The 21,591-nt window shown below is 34.9% G+C and overlaps 1 protein-coding gene and 1 long non-coding RNA gene across 4 annotated transcripts in view; one reads left to right on the forward strand and one right to left on the reverse strand.

Moving 5' to 3' along the window:
- The window catches only part of LOC129217450 (uncharacterized), a 70,331-nt gene that overhangs the window by 17,726 nt on the left and 31,014 nt on the right, over nucleotides 1–21,591 (reverse strand). Inside the window, exons 1-3 of one of the 3 annotated variants that reach the window (XR_008580215.1) lie at nucleotides 9,904–10,121; nucleotides 2,282–2,348; nucleotides 1,570–1,738 (exon numbers count right to left, since the gene is read on the reverse strand). The exons of 1 other annotated variant lie outside the window; for it this stretch is intronic. Coding sequence is in view for 1 of the 2 variants with exons in the window: in XM_054851751.1 (XP_054707726.1) it covers nucleotides 1,570–1,738; nucleotides 9,904–10,017 (283 nt within the window). In the remaining variant the exon portion in view is untranslated. Of the gene's footprint in view, nucleotides 1–1,569; nucleotides 1,739–2,281; nucleotides 2,349–9,903; nucleotides 10,122–21,591 lie in introns of those variants that run through there. One more of the 3 variants, XM_054851751.1, reaches the window with a different exon arrangement.
- LOC129217451 (uncharacterized) lies at nucleotides 10,741–17,252 on the forward strand. Its single transcript, XR_008580216.1, has 3 exons — nucleotides 10,741–10,756; nucleotides 12,702–12,931; nucleotides 16,863–17,252. It is a non-coding gene; the product is annotated as an uncharacterized LOC129217451 (long non-coding RNA).

Consider the following 21,591-nt stretch of genomic DNA (forward strand, 5'->3'; position numbering starts at 1 on the left):
ACCTTTGTTAATGACAGGCGAAGATGTTGTGGAGCATGCCCCTGGCCCTTTTCCAAAACTGTAACTTTTAAAACGCAATTGTAGATTATTTTGGGTGATGTTCGGAGTCAGGATGAGAATTGAAGAGAATTGGATGATATTTGCAATATTTTAAATCTTGCTTTTCTTTTAATTCTATTTTTACTTATGCAACAAATATCCCACAACTATACAGTGTATCTGGTTCACCGCGCTGTTTGACCCGGACTAACCCTATTGGTGAGATTATTTATAGCAATATTTTAAGCCCTGCTCACTGTATTTTATTTATTTATTTTTTCCAATAGAAAATACATTTAGCGGCTTATGCTTCAGCATCATTTTGGTGGCACTTAGCTCTGATTTTCATGTATTTAAAAAAAATAACAATAAAAATACATTAGCAGCCCCATATAACTATTATATTTATTTCCATATTAATTTTTTATTGAACTGAAATGTGTCATGAGTTTGCCCTATCAGACTTCTTAGTGGCTTTAAAAAAAATCAAGACACAATAATAAAAAAATATCAGGACATAAGTCAGGATGCTTCTAATATTTTTTAAAGTGTGTAGTGTACACATATACCAATACACATGTATAGTATTCTACTCTATGTTCATAGGATCAACCAAAAATACATCATTAACATGAAATAATCAAAGTTATGGGTGTTTCTCCCCCCCCCCCTTGTTTTTTTATTGGAAACATTGGTATGAAAAGAACAATGCAAATTGCAGGGCTCCTAACTGGTACTTTTTTGTAATTTCAATATCCATGTTTTCAAAATCTAGTCCCTTTTGTCTCCTTAAAATTTCAGTTTCATTTCAAGCTATCCCTGCAACTTCCTTTCTTCATTTATTTGTTTAAATTTTTTTTAAAAAACATGGATTTGGTTGGGGTATACACCCCAACTGTAATAATTTAAAATTTTGAATCAAATAAGGGCATTATTGCAGAAGTTCAAAAAAATTGGCTTTGCGCAATAATGTCATTTAGAATAGTTTTTTGTTCTAGACAAAAGTAATTTTAACATAAAAATCTTTTTTTTTTTTTTTTGCCGATGAATCATCTAAAATAGGCCAATAGGAAAATTGGAAAAGTGTCTTGTTACTGTCGATCAATCAGTGCATCACTAATTTTAATCTATAAAAATTAAGATTAAGGCCCCCTTTTAGCAAGAATTTAATCTCTTTTAACCTAAGGATAAACCCAATAACCTATAAAGCACTAAATTGATTTTTTTTTAATCTGGGATATGTAATATCAGGACACACACAAAACACTTAAAACCAAGATAAAATCATTTTTACTGGAAAAATCAGCAATATCAGGACAACTATAAGTCTGTACTATGTATTGAATACTTTCATTAGAAAATGTTTGAAACAAACATTCGGCAAGCTCTTAGTAAGGTAAAGTATAATACAGACAGAATCTTGGTTCTTTCTGAATAATATTCAAAGGTTGTAACGTGTAAAAATATAAATAAATGTACCATGTAATGCCCATTATTTTACTTAGAAAAGGAAGAAAAAATATTACTAACTCGAATATTGTGTTCCCATTTTGACACACTTCTTTGATGGAACTTTACTTTTAACTGCTTCAGTTAGAGATGCACTGCTACTTTCACTCAAATTATGGTAAGAAGCTTGAAATTCCAGTGCTTCAACAGGTATTTTAATATTTTCAAATAATTTTGATGCACTCTTAATCTAAAAAAAAAAAAAATTTTTTTTAATAAAAGGACATTAAAATCATAAATATAAATAATTCAAAACTAGACTAACGTTTGATGATGGAGTGATGACGAAGGACCTTGAAATGGAAACATCATTTGTAATAGGTTCTTTGCTAATATTTGTAATAGATAGGGACAGCAAGAATGCATCTCTTACTACTGGCTGCTTTTTGGTAGATTCTACCAATTGCAAATGATAAAAATAATGTTTCTACTTCAAGGTCATCTGCCATCTCTCTGTGGTCAATATGGTTTTACTAATTTGACAAACTAAAGTTTACATAAATCTTTGTCAAACGTCAAAAAATTGTTAATTTAAAAGAAAAGAATTTAAAGTAAAAATTCCTTTAAGAGTTAATGTCTTACAATTAACTTGCTGTCAAATTAAAAAAAAAAAACTTTCAAGAAAAGAATTTACAAAGCATTATTAACTCCTGATTACCTGGGATCTTTCAGAGATTAAAAAAAAAAAAAAGTCACCAACTGAATACAGATAAATAGAGACATTTATACTTACTTAATAAGTACAAAATCTACAGACATTCCTATTTCTTCCTTTCTCTGCCCTTGACATAACATCAAACCTTCAAAAGTCACCAAAATCTAACTTGTTAAAACCTGATTTTTAGTTTTACACTACTTAATGCTTCAGATCTACACTACTGACTAATTTTTTAGATTTTCCCCTACATGCTTAAATCTACTAATTATGCACATAAACAAGTGCCCAAACTAGTCTTGAAAAAATCTCCTCTCCTCTTCTGTCTTTTTGTTGTAACCTAGCTTAATCTGTTGCAGTCACTCTACTTGCTCGTTAGGGTGGGCCGAAAATGCATTTTTGCACAAACTTTCGAAATCGATGAGGCTTGGGGGCGGAAATGTTGTGTATTGGGTTGCTCAATAACCATGTAAAAATTTTTTGAAATCGAACAATATCTTCAGGTGGCGCCGGCGCCTTAAAAATTTGAAATTTTGACTAAAACAGACCTTTTTCTTCTAAAAACACGATTTTTTGCATTTTCGAAATAGATTACACTCTAGTGCGGAAAAGTTGTGTATTGGGTTGTTCAGTAAACATGTAAAATTTTTTTGAAATCGAACAATATCTTCAGGTGGGGCCGGCGCCTTAAAAATTTGAAATTTTGACTAAAACAGACCTTTTTTTTTTTCTAAAAACATGATTTTTTGCATTTTCGAAATAGATAACGCTCTAGTGCGGAAATGTTTAGTATTGAGTTGCTAAGTAGCCGTGTAAGTTTTTTTTTAAAAATCAAACAATATCTTCAGGTAGAGCCTTTAAAATTTGGTTTGTTCAGCAGGAAAAAGGAAACGTCAATAAACACATAAATAATAATTGAATTCATCTTTTACTGCTGACATTTGTGCCAAGTAAGCAAACAAACATGAAGCAATGCAGCTATTTGCTTATCTCAGAGGAAATTCACTGAGATAACCCAGAACTCACCACGAGGAGGTGGCTGCATATCGAGTTCCACCCGTGCCCTCCCAACCACCCAACCATATAATGGACACTGAGATTTTATTAAATATTTCACTTTTCTGTTGCCTGATCTACTTCGCCTTTTTTGTATTTCGACTTGCTTTCAAATGAAGGAATTATTCTTTGTGATTCTAATTTCGCCCTTATAAGGCCATCCCTTTCGATTTGTCCCACCGCAGAAGCTGAAGCAACTGTCACTACTTTTACTGCCCTCTCCACTGCTTGGCTGTGGCATGGAAACTCTTTTATTTCTAGCAAAGATATTTTCTCCTTTAGAATATTTCGGAAATCTTCATTGCTGTCTGCACGAAGCATTGGTGGTTTCGTAACAACTGATTGGTGCCAATCAATTAGGTCCGTATAATCTTTTGCTTCGAAATTTATTACAGGAACAGTGAACCGCCGGATACCTTCTTGTTTATTTTTCCTGGCTTTTAAAATTCTTCGTATTGCAAGCAGTCGGATGTAATTTCGTTCATCCGTAAGCATCGAAAGAAAAATATTTTCATGATGCGCAAAAAAAGCATTTCGGCTTATTACACCATCCACGACAGTCTTCAAGTCATCTGGGAGATAACGTGACAAGCTAATCATCTTCCATAAGTGTCTAGCACCATCTTTGCAATGCGGTTTGGATTTTATATCAAACCACATCGGCACATACACTTTAATTATAAACTCTACTAAGGTTTTCAGTTCTGCTGAAACATTTGTAACTGAAATGTACAGGCGCAAAACTCGACATGCTGCCGTTAGCCAACGGGAGTGCGCTAGCTTTCCTGGTTTTTTCTCTGCTAGGGCAACAGAGCAGTAACCTGATGTTACAGCTTCATAAATTTTCAGCATATATTGTTGATCTGTACTCAGATCTTTTCGAAGCTCTTCTGATATTGCTACTAACTCTACGACATCAACCTTTTTGAAATTGACTACCGGTTTCAGCTCACAGGTTTCGAGATCTTTTCCTATTGGACCAGAAAAGGTTTCAGGACCACTTGTTTGACCGTCTAGCATTTTTAGAAGATGCCGCAACGGTAACTCATTTGCGTGTAACATGCATATGAACCATTGAAGAGGTCTACCAACATCTTCTTCTATGAGACGTATAACTCCAGTCTTGCAACCTGTGTTAACGGGTGTCCCATCGCAGCCAACTGCCAAAAGAGTTTCAGTGTTGATATCATTCTGTAAAAGATATTCAGCGATGCTGCTCTTAATAGATTTTGCAGAACCACTAGCTGGAGAAACATGGCCGATACATTCAGATCCAGGTTCTTGTATTAAAACTACATGTTCTTCAATAACCGTTGTCCTGTGCTTTTTGTTTCCCTTGATTTGATCTGCTAAAGTTTTATCTTTTCGTCCGTCAAAAAAGAGGGCTTGAAGCTCTTCTGGTTTTCCTTTACATTGTAGTTCCTTTCGTTTTCTCTTTGTCTCTCTTCTTATTTTATTTTTATCTGTAACTTTGGAACGATTATTATCAGAAATCATTCCGACATCTTCAAGAACTGCAGAAATATTTTTCGCTGCAGGCCTGTCTCCAATCCCTGCACTATCGCAGGCGAGTGCTGTGGTTGGCAGTTTTATCCTCATCTGGTTGATTACCTTGGTCTCTCTTTTCGTTTTTCTGGAATGGTTCTCTCTGGATCTAGGAGGAGTGTATTCTTCATCATTACGCGTTTCATATTCAAATTCTTCGTTCTCACAATCCTCGAACTCAGGCGACTCGAACACAGACTTTGGTGTTTGGAACTGCTGTTCACTTGTAGCAGCTTTCAACAGTCTTGAATTGCCTATTTTGCTTTCGGAGCAGCTTCTCAGTTACTTTTAAATCAATGCCTCCGATAATCATTTTTCTGACGGTTCGTTGATCAATCAAAAATGGTTGTTCTAAATGTGGCACTTTCCTATCCTTTTCACAGGATCATGCTTTAAAGGAATGACATTTGCATGTGGCAATGTCAAAGAGAGTTTTCTCGGCGTCTTCCAAAAATTCCTTTACTTTGTTCCTATAGGATTCCGTAGACTTGTTTTTACTTTTCAGGATATTTTTATACTTAGCATGATATGATTTAAGGATGCGCACAATTCTGCAATGAGAAATAGTAGGAATCAAGAACTTCTTCCACAAATCAGCTACCCTCTCAGCAACAACATTGGCAATGTCAGTAAAAGCTGGATCTTTGCCGTAATTTGAAGATTTCATTTGTTCTCTTATAAGGAAGTAAAATTTCATAACTTGACTGTAAGTTGGTAAGACGTTAGGTTTCAGCTCTTCTGGCAAACCAAAAACAAAACAATCTGTAACTTTTCAGTTGAATGACAACTGGCCATTGTGACAAAAGTATAACTATAACTAACTAGTTAATGACATTTAAATACCTAAAGAGACTGCTCTTCGATGAACAAACGACATAAAGTAAGCTTATTAGTTGATTGTTTCTGTACTAGACTGAACTAAACGATAACTGTGTTGCATATTATCACACTGACTGTCACGTGGACTGCAGGTGCGAGAGCATTTCATTTAGTAGAAGAAGGGGGGTGAAATAGAAAACTGATAAGGAATTCTCTTTTCATGAAAATATATGTCTGTTTTGAATAAAATCTCCGATTTTAAGGTGCCGGCGCCACCTGAAGATATTGTTCGATTTCAAAAAAATTTTACATGTTTACTGAGCAACCCAATACACAACTTTTCCGCACTAGAGCGTAATCTATTTCGAAAATGCAAAAAATCGTGTTCTTAGAAGAAAAAGGTCTGTTTTAGTCAAAATTTCAAATTTTTAAGGCGCCGGCGCCACCTGAAGATATTGTTCGATTTCAAAAATTTTTTACATGGTTACTGAGCAACCCAATACACAACTTTTCCGCCCCCAAGCCTCATCGATTTCGAAAGTTTGTGCAAAAGTGCATTTTCGGCCCACCCTATTGCTCGTGTATGTGTATAATTGATTTGCAATAATGAGCGATCTCTTTTTAGCTTTTACTAGCATTTTTTATATGCATTGTTATCGTGTTGGCAACAGTTAAAATGTATATGTGAGTGCTATGGATTGTTTGACACCTTTGCATACAATAGCAATAGTTTTACCTATTTTGAGGATTATCCTCGAATCTGCTTATCTGCAGTTACCGTGCCACCCTTTCCCTGGACAATCAGGAGTTTACCTACTGTATACATTAGTTCTGCTGTCCTAGGCAATATTGACAAGTGACGCCTCCTCCTCCCATTGAATAATAATAATAATATAAAATAATAATATATTAATAAAATAAAAAAAGTTGCAAAGAGCTTAAATTTAAAGTGAGTTTCTAGTTAAATTCATAACTAGGTTTTGCTTATCCAAGCACTGGTATACCCTTTAAATTATCTTTTTTAACATCAAAGTAGTGCAACTTATTGCACTGACACAGATATTAATATTTTTAAAAGACTTTTAAGTCACGCAATTTGCCACTTCTAAAATAAAAATTGAATTTCTTGTTAAATTCGTAACTATGTTTAGCATATCCAAGCACTGGTACACACTCTAAATTATCAATATAGCCTTTTAGCATTGAAGCAGTGAGTTTTATAATGCTGAAACAGACATTTATACATTTAAAAAATATATTTCAATTTTGAAATTTGCCACCCTAGGCAGACGCCTACCCTAAAAGCGGAGCCTGACTGTATACTGGAGTTTACTCTCCAGCTAAACATTTTTAAAATTGAAGTCCTAAAAATACAATTTTAACTTTGAAGATTGGATTAACCTTTGGTGATCAGGGAACTATCTCCTGAAGCTTTCTGAAATTATAGGAGCTAAAAACACAATTTTAAGCCTCTCTTGAATCTCAAAAAGTGGGGAACCCTGGGGGATATTTCGATAAATGGGAATCTGGCATGGTCGTCTCGTTTTTGGCGTAAATAATTTTATTTTGGTAACCCTGCTGATTTATAGTAACCCTACGTGAATAGATGTTTCCGATCTCTTTATTTAGATCAAGGCCGTATCCAGAAATTTTTTTCGGGAGGGGCCCGGATTAGCACATTTCTGTAACACACACACATATAGTATATATAGACACACCAAACGCATAAAAATGTTAACATAGCAGCCTTTTTGTCTCGATTTTTAACGATTCCACTGTTTGGACTGTTGTTATTTTAATTCTTATTATATTTCTTATTCACCTTGCAGTGGTAAGGATAACAAGAGAGTGTCCCTTTAAATCGGATGTAGAACATCCATAATTTCAGGGGGTCCGGGGGGTTTTCTCCCGAGAAATTTTCAAAAAAAATCTGTATTTTGAGGCCTTACATTAGGTAATTGAGACTACAAAAATATGAAAAAAAAAGGCAAACAAAGTCTTTTAAAAGTTATATTCTTTTGCAAATCAAGATCAAACAAAAAAAAAATTGTTTGCTTGAAAAAACATGGAACTTAATGGACAGAGAGGAAAAACGAGAGAGGAGAAAAGAGAAGCACTTTGTCATCTGCTCATATCGGCTTTTAGTGAAGTTTGTTTTTGATCACTCCCTCTACCCCCATTTATTTATTTATTTTTTTTTTTTTTTCATTAAATGCCCTACAGTATGAAAACTGTACAAAATAGTTTAAAAGAAATGGTGTAGACATTCAGAAAATAAGAACGGAAGAGTAGTATTCTGGCCATTTGGACAATTCATACTTTATTTTCTTGATAAGATACAAAATTGAAGAAGTTTTCAAGGAATTTCAAAAACTTAAATAATTTTCAAAGACTCTCAAACAGTTGAAATTATTTGAAGCTCTTTATTTATACTTTTCAGAAGTTGATTGCACGATCTTACAAAATGATTATACTTTGTAAGACACACCTGTTTTAAGCTAAAAATAAATGCAACGAAATATTTCTCGAAACAAACTTTTTTTTTCAATCACAAGTAGTCAGAAAATGAAAGAGAGTAGAGTAACTGTTATTTTTTTTTTTTTCTCATTCTAAAGGTATTAACAGTATACAGTAGAAGTAAGAAAAAAAAACAAGCAATAACAAATGATACTGAATTTGGCATGAAATAAATGCAAGACAAGAAACATATCAGTCACAAAAATGATCTTGAAAATTATGCTACAAAAACACGAGAATCGTGATTTTTGCATTGTTTACTCAGGATGTATCAAGGAGCTGAATTTGGCACATCTTTGTAACAAAATACTCGCCTAATCGGAAACTAGGGGCCCAGCCTTTGGGGAGTCCCCGGCTCGAAATCAGTACAGTGCAAGTTTTATAACAGTTTTAGGGAGAGGAGGGCAGGGTCGTGCACAGAGGGGAGAAGGGACACCTGTTGGACTGGGCCCGAGCTTAAATGGGACCCAATATTTTAAAACATAGGGTTGAAAATATGGGTAAACAATATGGAGGGGGCCCAAAAAAGCATTTGTGACAGTCCCAAAATTTTTGTGCACGCCCCTGAAGGAGGAAGTGCACAGAATTCAGTTTGGTAGACTTGGTAGACTTGAAAAGTCTACCGAACTGACAAAGGGCCTGCCTTAACCCTGGACTGCCCTGAATTGAATTGGGAAAGAGAGCAGGAAGTCCTAATTAAAGGTCTAAATTTCAAGTGTGCCTTGCAGCTAATGAGAACTAGAACTGCTTTTTCTGTATTTCTTCAAACTATTATAAATTTTGAATAGTAGCAAAATTAAGAATAAAAAAAACTTTGTGTTTTTCCTTTTCTGACATTAGGAATTTAAAAAAAAGAAAAAAACCTGTTTTACAATACAAAACATTTCGGGTTTTGGGGGGGCGGGCCCGTCAGCCCTCCCCCCCTCTGGATACGGCCCTGATTTAGATTTGCAAAGAAAAATACCTTTCGCGCAAATGCTGGAGCTAAAAGTTGACGGCAATGAAGGACGATCGTCAGATTCCCAATTATCGAAATATCCCCGGACCCTGTTTTTGGGCCACGCTAGGGCACCTCCCTTCAGCTGACATAATCAGCATGGGCGCCCATATGCAAAATTTTAAGGGGACTCATATATTTTCCCCATGGTTAGCAGTAAATTTCCCTTATAGACACCAATTTCAGTACAGATTAGAGTTGCTAAAGTTTGACATTTTTAATTAATTATTAATTAATAGCAGGAAAAGAAATGTTTTTACATTTTTGCAAAGAAAAAAGTACTAAAAGCAAAGAAGTTTTAATTTCTAAAAGGGGGGGGGGGGTTTGAGCCCCCCTTACCGCCCTGTATGGGTTCCCTAATTATTGTCAGAATTTGCCGTCCAAGACCTCAGCTCACTACCCTGCTTAAAAATGTCACACTTCTTATCTTGAATAGGTATGTGTATTCAAATTTTTCAAACACGTAAAGACGAAAGTTTTTATGTTTTTGGTTGCTTTTCACAAAAAAATTTGCTGCTATTTGCAATTGAATACAAAATAGTTGTTTTTGCCCCCACTATGACTAAAATAGCCAACATAGTTTCAAAATAGTCACTTTTATTTTTAAGTTGCCTGTGACAGCCTTGTTCGAAAATTACCATAGCTTGGTAAGCAGAAGATTTGCACGTAATACGCTAGCCAGGAAACAACATAAAGGGATATTTTATGCGAATGATGACTTTTCGAACAAAAAGTGAAAGTAAATTAGAAAGAAAACCGAAGTTACCGAGCCAGGTTTAATGGTGCATGATTTCAACTTCGATGGTGTAGCGTTTTCTAAAACCTGCCGCTTGGGAGCAGTCGTGTGAAGCCTCCAATTTTTATTTTTAAATTTACCCATTACTTTGAAACACTTATGCTTAAAATAAGTTAGTTGATTTTAAAACAATCAGTAATCAAACAAAAAAACTGAAGCCCGTTCTGCGATTGTTCATCCATGCTTCAACGTCCTTTAGTAAACAAAACTCTCTTCAGTTCAGTTTGACATCGGTGATGCATCGATGCGAAAAATCGACCGGGGGCCGTGGTAGCCTGATCGGTAAGGCATTGGACTCGGGGCCGGAGGGCCTCGGGTTCGATCCTTGCTGGTCGAAGACCCACCGTCGTCATTAAAGGGGACTGGGCGACGTTAAATATGCTCGTGGTCTCAATGTCCTCCAAGTGAAACGATACCTCTGGGGGTGCTAGTACCAGGTAGCTATTAGCTCTTGGACTAGTTCTAAATTCTCATTAACTGCTCGATCCGGTGATGGTGCTGCCATCTATCGGTATATAAAATAATGGAGGTAAGGCACTCAGTATGCAGACCTCGACATAAATGCAGTTGAAGTCAGTTGTGACTCTGAATCGAAATCGAAATCGAAAATCGACCGCAGACGTCATCTCGAGTTTGCTCATTCGAGGAAAACCTGACCGGAGAACAATAGGTCAACCGCGGCACTCCAAAGAAATTGTCCATCTTTTGATCTAACCGGCACTTGGCGTTGGCTTGTATATCTGGCGATTAGATTATTGGCAGAGTATTCATGTTTTTCCGGAAGGAAGCCATTTTTTTTACGTTCCAGCGGTTTTTGGTGGAGGTATGTGGTTTTGAATTTTCCGACGTTTGTATCATTATTTTTTAAAATTGATCAATCATTAACCATAATAGTTTCAGTTTGTAGATATTTATTGTGTATTATTTATATTTCTTGTTGGCTTAGAAAATATATATTGAATCTTTAATGTATTCATTCTAATTTTTAAGTCGTTTAATACCTTATCATTCGCATTTGAGATTATTAATTTTGTATTTTTAGTACGGATCAATGCAAAGTACGCTGGTTATTTTTGCTTTTGCATAATATTAAACATTATATTTGTAACGTAATATTTAATGTCGCATCAACGGTGTTCGAGCTAAATGGTTGTTTCACTGCGTTTTGTATAATTATATACGAAGTATGTTATTTTTGTTTTAACTATTATATTGGGCCGGTCTGTTTGTAATGTTAGCTACAAGCATTGCAGCAGAGTGAATTTAATTTTTGAGCAGGCTAATTAGTAAAATTGAAAATTATTATCAAACAATATAGAGCATCTTCCCGAGGTGGATTTTATGACTTCTTGTATTCATGACATTACGATTCTACAAGCATATAACTCGATGCGTTTTTATGCTAAGTATGTTTCAATGTGGTAAAAGTAAGTTAAATGCTGTGTTTTCTCTGCTTTGCAAATCGTCAACAAGTGATTTGTTTTCATGTAATAATTTCAAATCTTCCTAGTGTGAAAACGCCCTGCCATCTAAGAAGGGACAGGGGTTTGAGAGCCCCTGATAATCTGTATAATTTTAAAAACAATATTTTATTGATGGAATTATATGATGATAAGGTGTATTTTGGGCTAGTGCATTCCTCAATGGATAGAGCCTCTATTCTGTTAGCTACAGGGTTGGCAAGTTTCTGCGGAGGCGGTTAAAACCACTGGTAGAAACCGGTTAAACCGGCATGGCGAAAACCACTTTCTGCCACAGTTGCGGCAAAAACTGGCAAAAACTCACAAAATAAAAATAAAAAAAAAAATTATTGACATGCAATAGGAAGTGCATGGAAAAAATAATTATTAACCAAAGCACATTTTAATAATATTACCACAATTTAAAATCAAATATTACATTGCTTGGACCCTGCGGTTGCTTCTTCAAAAAGGTTATTTCTAAAATCTAAACAGTTTCTCAATCTAATATGTACAAATGAGAAACTTTAGAATATTCCTGCAACAGAAGAGCTAGCAGGCAATGCATGAAGGAATAAGCAATGTTTGAAACTTTCATCTATTGTTTTATTTATTGTTCCACCATGTAGTAAGTAACTGGGGTAGTGGGAGAAATTAGACTGGAAAATAAGTTTCGAGAAATAGGGCCAATTTGTTTTGCAAAGCTGTGACATTAGGTACAAAATCTATGTTAATAATGGCAAGTAAAATTCTGGCACTTTCTTCTTGAAGTACGTGATAATTTCGATCACAAACAATTTAGATGAAGCATATAAGTGAGCAAATTAAAATCAGAAATGCCTTTTAATTTTGTATGTCACTCCTCTTTCCTGAGCACCTATATGATTTTTCGTCCTTTATTAAATTAATCCAAACATTACGAGCATCTGCAAATGAAAAGTTCCCTTCTCGAACTAAATCAAGGGCATTAGCATAGGCTTTTATTTTTTTTAAATGATGAAATGAAGTTTAATTTTTTAGTTTACTTAAACGAATATTATTTAGCAATCACTTAAGTAATTAAAGATGCTTTTAAGTTTTTGCCAGTTTCTGCCGGTTTTTACCGGTTACAACCAATTTCTGCCACTGACACGGCAAAAACTAGTTTCTGCCGGCAGAAAGCCAACCCTGGGTAGTTAGTTACTAAGATGAAAATTTGACAATTTGTCAAAGTAGTTTGTGAAATAGGTAACTAATTGTCCCCAATGCATGCAGTTCATGTTAATCATATTCTTTCTTTAAATCACCTTTTTTTTTTTTTTTTTGCAGAAAACCTAAGCATCCCGTCTTCAACGATGGTTCCTCTACAAAGCGGGTATTTTTCCTATAAAACTGGGCTTTGAACCCAGTATCTTCCTGCTTTACATATTTCCTTCTTTGCAGTCTCCCTGTGAATCTACTGGACTGCCCTCAATTTGAGCAATCTGAAGATGGAAAAGGTTGACAAATTTCCTTGATATCTTTCCATTGAAAGAGTCTTGTTGAACAAGTTGGCAAGGGTAAGTTCTCTACATGTCATTTTAAAATTGTTATTATAAGTTGTTTAAAATGCATTTATATGATCTATTCAGTGTGCTCTTTTTTTTTTTCTCACTCATTTTCTGAAAAAAATATTGTCTCCCCAAAAAAACTGCTTGCGTCAAGGCCTGAAAAGCACCTATAATGTTCTGGTCTCAATCAAGGTTTCCGCTATGGTCACATTTTTTGAAAAATGTGAAAATACTATTTAAATTGCAAAAATGGAACAAGGCATTTTTGCTTTTTTTTTTTTTTTTTTTTGCTCTAATATAATAAGAAAAAGAAGGGGCAATTTTCAAGTCGATATTCTATATTAGAAATTGTGTGGTCAAGTGGTTTGGCAAGGATCATATTTTATTTTCTTTGGGAAGGTAAAAACGTATAAGGATGAGCTGTTTTTACTTGTTTTTCATAGAATGAATAGTGTAACATATAATAAAAGTATCGCACTGTGTATTGCATGTCTTATTTTTAATTAGTATTTCATTATATACAAAAAATATTTATCGAAAAAACATTCAGTCTAGAATCCTTTTAGTAAGTATTTTTTTTACACTTAAAGGTTTAAAAAAAAAATAACGATTCCAGCGAAGTAAGATTTGTTATTTTATTATTTTGAAAATCGAAATGGAATTTTACGTAAGATAAGGAGGGGGGAATCTTTTGACCCCCCCTCCCCCATGTAAGGGTAAGCAAGTTGCCAAAATCATCCTTATGTAATCAATGAATGGCCTCTAGAGATTCAAACTGACTTACCCGGAATCCATAAAACCCTAAATTAGTTTTTCGTCGACGAGAAAGGTATGTACTTTAATGTTTCAAATAGCCGAATTAAACATGAGTTACAAATTAGGGAGATGCAAAATCTATTTTCTGTTCTAAAATTACCTCCAATAGTGAATTTCCAATAGAAAATTATTTTGAGACTTTTTTCTTTTTCAAAAAATAGGATGTTCCATTGAAAGTGGTACTTTAAAATGCAAAATCCCCGCAAAAATTGCGGAAAACGAACCCAAAGTAAGCTTATTGGATGTGCAGTGGGAAGTACTTGCCCACAAAATGGCCGACGATCGTTGGTTGAAAAGGAATCACTTTTCTACCACATGGACATCCATCTAGTTAAGCGAACCGGTTCCCATGTCCATGTTTTCCTCCCTTCTCTCTTAAGATTCGCGGCAATCCCGCCTCAGTGGCCGAGTGGTCTAAGCGATTCTTTCTCACACTTCCGATTCCGAGTCACAACTGTATTTATGTCGAGGACTGCATACTAAGTGCCTTGCTTCCATTATTTTTTATACCGATAGATGGCAGCACCATCACCAGATCAAACAGTTAATGAGAATTTAGAACTAGTCCAGGAGCTAATAGCTACCTGGTACTAGCACCCCCAGAGGTATCGTTTCACTTGGAGGACATTGAGACCACGAGCATATTTAACGTCGCCCAGTCCCCTTTAATGACGACAGTGGGTCTTCGACCATCGAAGTTCGAACTCGGGGCCCTCCGGCCCCGAATCCAACACTCTACCGATCGGGCTTTTCTCACACTTGAGGCGGTGGGTTCAACTCCAACCCTCGCTCCGCATGTACTTCCCCCTTCTTTCTGATGTAAATTCTTTCATGTGTTGTTTATATGTAATCTACTGAAATAAAAAATATATCATGCGTAAGGGAGGCAAGACACTCAGATTGTAGTCCTCATCAAAATAAACCCGTGCAATAAGCACCAAAAGAAAGAAAGTCTACTAATTCAATTTTCATCTCTAACATGTTGCATTTGTTTTTGTCTTGATTCAGGAGACTGAGTTTTCCGTTATGTACTTTCTTGTCTACCTTTTTTAGTTTTGCGAGATAGATTTGACTGACGACGTTTTCTAGCTCGCGTCAGCATGAGTTATACAGGCTGTTTTTGCTAAAGGTCATGCACATGTAGCTTTAAGCCGAGTTAGGCCCCTAGAAGCAGGACTTGATTGCTGAATAGGCCAACTAGGCCCGGGCTTAGGGCTCCCGATATTTAGGGGCCCCTAAATGTCTGAAATTACTTTAGTCTTGCTAAAATTTATTCAGCCGACGGCTAATGCTATAAAGTTTGAATACAGGGGCCCCCAAAAAAGTACTTGGCCTAGGACCCCTCAATATTTTAATCGGGCCCTGCCTAAAGGGACTAATTATCAGTAGTTTAGACCACCGCAAGTAAACCTTAACTTAATAAACCTCAAGATACAAACTCTCTCAATAAAATGACAAGATTGAGAAGTGTATCCTCTTATAATCATCTAAGTCAATGAAAATTAACTAAAAAGTGTAAAATAAAAAAAATATTTAAAAAAAAAAAACCCCCGACTGCGTAAAAACCTAGAAAGAAAAATGTATAAGCCCAGTAGTTAAGAATGTTATTAAGTACTTCTGATAATTACACCATTGAAATAGTTTTATAATTGTACACAGATAAGACTAATCACAAATTCAAAAGCAGAAGAGAAGGATCAACAGTCGGAGCTTATTCAAATTTTGCGGGGTTCCTTGAATCAGAAAGGAATGGGCCCCCACTGTTGATGCTTTTGAATTTATGATTTGTCTTACCTGTGTACGGTTATAAAACTATTTCAATGGTGTAGTTATTCAGTAGTACTTAATAACATTCTAAACTACTGGGCTTATACATTTTTCTTTTTAGTTTTTTTGGTTTTTACGCAGTCAGGTTTTTTGTTTGTATTTAATAACTTCTGAATTCGCTGGAAAAGCAGTGGCAACTCTTGTTATCCAAATGTACATACATGCAGTATATTTCATTTTAAGATACAGCTTGGAAACTACTTCATGTTTTCTTTTGTATTGATACCAAGACCTTTACAATGATTGAGAGAGCAGGCAGGTGTCATACTGGTCTAAGTAGAAGAGAACATACACCCTCTCTGACTGCCTGTTAGCACAGAAAAGATTTGTGCTTGGTTCCACAAATCAAGATTTGCATCAAAGAAAGGAAGAATGCTCTGGACGGGCAAAAGAGTTCTCTAACAATCTGGTTACTTTTACTTTTCACATCCTTTCTACTGCAAATCAAAGGGATTAGAAAGTCCCTTGGGAATAAGAGGGTATTGGAATGCTCACTCTTGATGAAGATCATCTTTAGTCACCATTTCATATTGACGCTGAAAATTTACTTAAATTTGAATCTTGTATAAGTTTCAATACGTGCGATAGTAAATTCTTGAAACATATCGACACCTTTTGAAAATCATGTCAAAAAGAGTGAATGCTAATTTACATGTATGTGTTGGATGGATGACTATTTTTAATAACCTTGGTTACTTCGCGCTTTCGGATAATACGTGCTTTTTCTTTGTCCCCCAAAAAGCACGGTATAACAAGGGGTAACTGTAATATCAAATTGAGTGATAAACAAGCCAGGGGAAAAAATCTTGATGAAGAAATGAAGACTGGTGTCGAAGGGATACTATGTGGGCCTTGCTTCCGGTTTCTGGCATGTAAACATATTGTTGAAAACAGTTATATTTGTACTGGTGAAAAAGATGTATTAAATCATAAATATATAATTTATTACTCTGCAGCTCTACAATCTGTGGAAACTTTGTTATATGCTATAAGTTGAAAAAAAATTGATTATGGTGACACTGCTGGGCCCATGCAATCTGTTTATTTGTTTTGAAATATCTATACAAACAATTGTATTGTTTTCATATGCTCCTATAGTAATTCTATTTTAATCTTTTCTTTTCCGATTTTTAGTCTGGAAAAACATTAAATGATATAATGCATTTATTGGTCAGACAGTTACATATTTTGAAAATGCATGTGCTTATAAATTCTAAAGAACTATCCTAGAACTTTTCCTTTTTTTCCCCCCGAGTTTGTTTATTTGTATTAACTGTACTTATTCTATATTTTGTAGGTTTTAGTTCTTTGAAAAGTACTGCTCCTGGACCCCTACCCCTCCAACAGTTGATGTTACCAGTTGTATGTTTTGAATATGCTTGTGCTCTATCTGGATATTTCCTCAAAAATTGAAGATTTGAACAGACTATTTCACTTTACTACTAATCCTGAATGATGTGTTGCTCTGTTTTGTCTAATATTAGCAATGTGGTGCGCTAGGCTTTTCGAGTGGAATGATAATTCAATTACTCAGTGTATTAAGATTCTAAAATGTACTTTAACTTGAGGACCTTGTGAGATTTATTTTATGTATTCTTATATCAACTACTTTTGAATTTTTATTGTTATAAAAAAGATGTATTGAAATCATGGACTATGAATGTACCTGTAAAATGCATATAAAACTCTTATTCACAAAACTTGGTTTGGATTATGTCTATATTTTTAACTTTAAAGTAAACATCTCCATGTAATTTTAGAAAGTTTCTACTTCTACATCAGAAATAATTTTGATCCCTATGCATTATGTGATATATTGCCGTATCTGAGAGGATATTCAATTTTATTTGATACCAGGGAATTAACTTATTCCATTCAAATTTTGGAAATGAAAATTCAGCAAGAAAAAAAGATGTCTAGTGCAAAGAGTTAAATATGTAAATAAATAATGAAAATATACAGCTGAAAGTCTGAAGTTATGAAAACTGCTGTTAATGAATTATCAAATTTGTACTTTATTTGTTAAAAACAAATCGATCATTTTGAAGCAGATAAATTGGCTATTTATTATTCAGTCAGAATAAAGTGCGACAGTGAACAACGTCTATCATGAAATTTTAAGGTTGTAGTGAAGAGAGATGGTTATGGAAAAATTTACATTTTAGTACTCTCTTAAAAAATAAAAATATATGTATAATTTTGTTCACAATACAATTAAGACCTAAATCAGAATATTATTAAAACAATTTTAATAATTCTCAATCAAGAACTCCAAATATACTTGTACATGAAGAATATTTTTTTTCCTCTGCAATTTTGGAAAATTAAAAGTAGAAAATTTTAGGATATTTTAATTATTCAAGTTACCTGTACTTAAATATGGGTTAAACTATTTTTACTTTCTTCTATATCTAATATATAGAAAAAAGTATTGAATTCGTTCAAATTTTGATGGATTTGAACGTTTTGAGGTGTGCTGAGTAGTGTGTGTGTCACGTACGTGTGTGAACAGTTTTTTGTGGCTGCTCTACAGCAAAAACTACCACATGAAATCAAACAAAATTTGGTACACATATGTGCCTCAATGTGAACTGCCCATTGGTTTTTGGCGTGAATTCCTCGAAGGGGGGTGGAGCAATGGGACATTTCTTGAGTTATGCGTGCCTGCTATTACCCAAGAAGTAACGGGCGTAATCCAACAAATATTGGACCGTATGTTGCCCCTAACAGGAGCAGGTGCTGATTCAATTTTGGTGTCGATATCTCAAACGGGGGTTGAGCTATAGAACGTTTTTTGTCTTCAATTGTGACTGCTGTATCTCAAGAAATAATGAACGGAATCAAACAAAAATTTATTGACAGGTAGCCCTTAGAAGGTATAAGAGCTGATTTTATTTTGGTGTCAACAACTGAAAAGGGGGTGGGGTAATCGAACATTCTTTCTTTGCATTGTGAGTGCCATATCTCAAGAAGTAATGTTACGTTCTGCATGAAATTCGGAATAAATGTGAATTCATATGAAACAGGCATTGGTTCAATTTTCACGCCAATCACTCCAAGAGGTGCTGATTTTTTTTTTTTTTTGCGAATAAAAATAGCTTTATGAATGCAACAATGAGAAAGATAAATCGTACTAAACTGTCGTCTGCTTATTTCTTGTGATTTTAATTGTATGGAAATGATTGGAAATATTATCTCCAAATGATTTGAAACTTTTAACAATTGCCATCTCATGTTTGTTAACAAATAAAATATTTGTAATTAATTCAAGCAAGTCTTTTAAAATAACCTTCAATTTTCACTCTTTGCTTTGATTTTGCGATAATTCAGACATTGGGATGGTTGTCAAGTTTTTGCATATGTAATTTTGTTTTTGTTGGGAATATTGCTTCCTCGTCAAGAGTGGTGAGGGATCAGAATTATAAGAAAGATATAGAAGAAAGTTTCGTGATGGCCACAACATACTAGTTACAGTTTGTTTCTCTTCAAATTTTTATTGTCCTGATATAGCATAGCCAATTTGACATTGTTTCACTAATGAAAATTAACTGAAAGATAAAGTTTGTTCTTAGTTACATCCAGTAACGCAGGCCTACATCCACCTTCTAAACGGGGGGGGGGGGGGGTCCTTAATCTTTAAACCAAATCCAGTGAGTTATTTTATTCATTTTTACTCTCCCCTTTATTCTGCTTTCAAAGCTTTTTACTAAGAGAACTAGCTTAACATTTGGATTCCTGTTTCAATGATGCATTGAATATTCTGAGGTAAAAAACATAAAGTCACATCTTGGTAAATATACATATATATGAAGCAAACTATTTTTGCAACCTCTGGCCACTCTGCTAATGTATAGCCCTAAAAGTACATTCATCAATGAAAAGCTCTTCTTTGAAAATAAGTTTTCCCCCTTGTTTAATGCATACCTTCAGTAATTAATTGAAATAGACCCTGTTTTTTGAAGAAAATTAATTATTTGAATGGGGTCCGGTTCCAATTGATTCGGATAATTGGAGTTCACTGAATTTTAAAAGATTTCATAATCATCCTTTTTTGTAGCAAAAAACTAGAAAGTTTTAGTTTTTCAGCTTTTTTTTCCATTTTATTCTGCAATTCAGAATATGTTGTACCAGCATTAACAGCTACAATCCTAAGCTTGAACACACATGCCAATACGATAATAACTTTTTACTAAATTTTACAAAAACAGACATTTGCTCTCTTCAAAAAACTTGAGTCATTTTAAAAAATATCTTTAATTTCATTTCAGTCATGGACATCCTTTAATTGCCTGTCCAATTATCCGAGTTCGGGCCCGACGGACTCGGACAGTTATAATTCTTTTGTATACAGTCGAACCTTGATGATGCTTGTGTATCCCCGATTCACTGTTTTGTGTCAATGTCCAGAGGCAATTGGTATAAAAAAAACCTTGGGCAGGGAGGGGGGTTGGCTTGAAACTAACTCTTCATTTAAAGAACTAGACAACTAAATTTTAACGTCATAATTTATTGAATGACCTCTACAAAATACAGGACAAAGCCTTAAAATCCGAGACAGATGGCTACAGTGTGGTTTTCCTCCTTTCAATTACAGGGCTGTGTCCAAGGGGGAGATTTAGGGATTAAATCCCTCCCAGTGTGAAAAAAAATAATAGAAAGTCAAATGAAGAAAAGTTCATATTTGACTTTTAGTTAACTTTTAATGTTGAAGTTAGGGTTCAGCAGTTAGGAAAAATAATTCTCTGGGAAGTTTCCTGGCAATTTAGGAGTGTCCTCTTTTTATTGACTAAAATCCTATTCTCTTAAAAGCAGTGATGGAGGAACCACTGAATGGGCTGTCAGGGCCGATCCTAGCAGGTGTGCAGGTTGTGCACCGCACAAGGGCGGCCAAAGCAAGGGGCGGCCGCAGGCCGCATCATAGTTTTTTTAATCAAGCAAGATTCCTCAAGAATTTCTCACAAGATAACTTACAATAAAACAAATAAATATGCTGAATTTTAAATGTTCAATTATCAAAGTAAGAGCCGATTTCCCGACAGCATAGCATAGTTTAAGAAAAACAGATTGTTAGGGAACATGGTGTTGGTTCATTGTCCATTAATATCTACTCTTTACACACATGCTTAATTTGGTTGCAAAATTTGTGACAGAACCGGTAATCAAGCATGGATACAAGGGAGGAGAGATGAGGGAAAAGGTCCCCTCCTGAAGCATGAAAGGGTGCCAGGACCCAGGGCGGCCGCTAATGTTTACCACCAAGCTTTTATAGACTTAAACAATGAAGACATATTTTATATATTATATTTAAAAAATCCTATACTGATTAGATACTCTCGCAAGCATTTCAAACAACAAATTCTGTTTTCAACAATTGCGGATGCGTGGAGAGACAGTGGAAAATTGCGACTCCCCTGAGAGTTAAACATATATCAATGACGAACTAAATTTTTTTAATTTTCCCCCTTTAGAACATTTTTTTAGAATTAAAATCACGAATGAACTGCCCGGTTTCAGATCAGGGCTCTTGTCCCGGGCTCTTGTAGCTCCAAAACGAAGATCCAAAAGGATGCTATGACTTATTTAACGAGACTAAAGAAGGCTTAAAATTGCGTTTTTAGGACTTTAATTTCGGAAAATTTTGCTGTTTGAACCACCGATCTTAAGGACCCAGTTAAATCTCTGATTCACTCCTTCCACCTTAACTTAATCAAACATAGCCTGAAAATGTTGGCTTTAAAATCCAAAATGTGTTTTCAGACGGCAACCCTTCTTAATGTCATCAAAAATTGCTTAATGATATTTTTCGTATTCCTTTTTTGAAATTTTTGCGATGGCGGGCCCCAAAATCCATTCCTAAACACTACTACCAAAGATAGTCTCAATTAGCGTCTTTAAAGAGGGCTTTAATCTCACTCCCTTAGTTTGAAATTGACTTCAGTTTCAAAAAAAAAAAAAATAGTTCGTGGGGGAATACTGAACCCCCGCTTGGTCTTTGTCCCATCGTTATCAAACAATGCCTAAAATAC

The sequence above is a fragment of the Uloborus diversus genome, chromosome 2, assembly GCF_026930045.1.
Source record: "Uloborus diversus isolate 005 chromosome 2, Udiv.v.3.1, whole genome shotgun sequence".
Taxonomy (NCBI): domain Eukaryota; kingdom Metazoa; phylum Arthropoda; class Arachnida; order Araneae; family Uloboridae; genus Uloborus; species Uloborus diversus.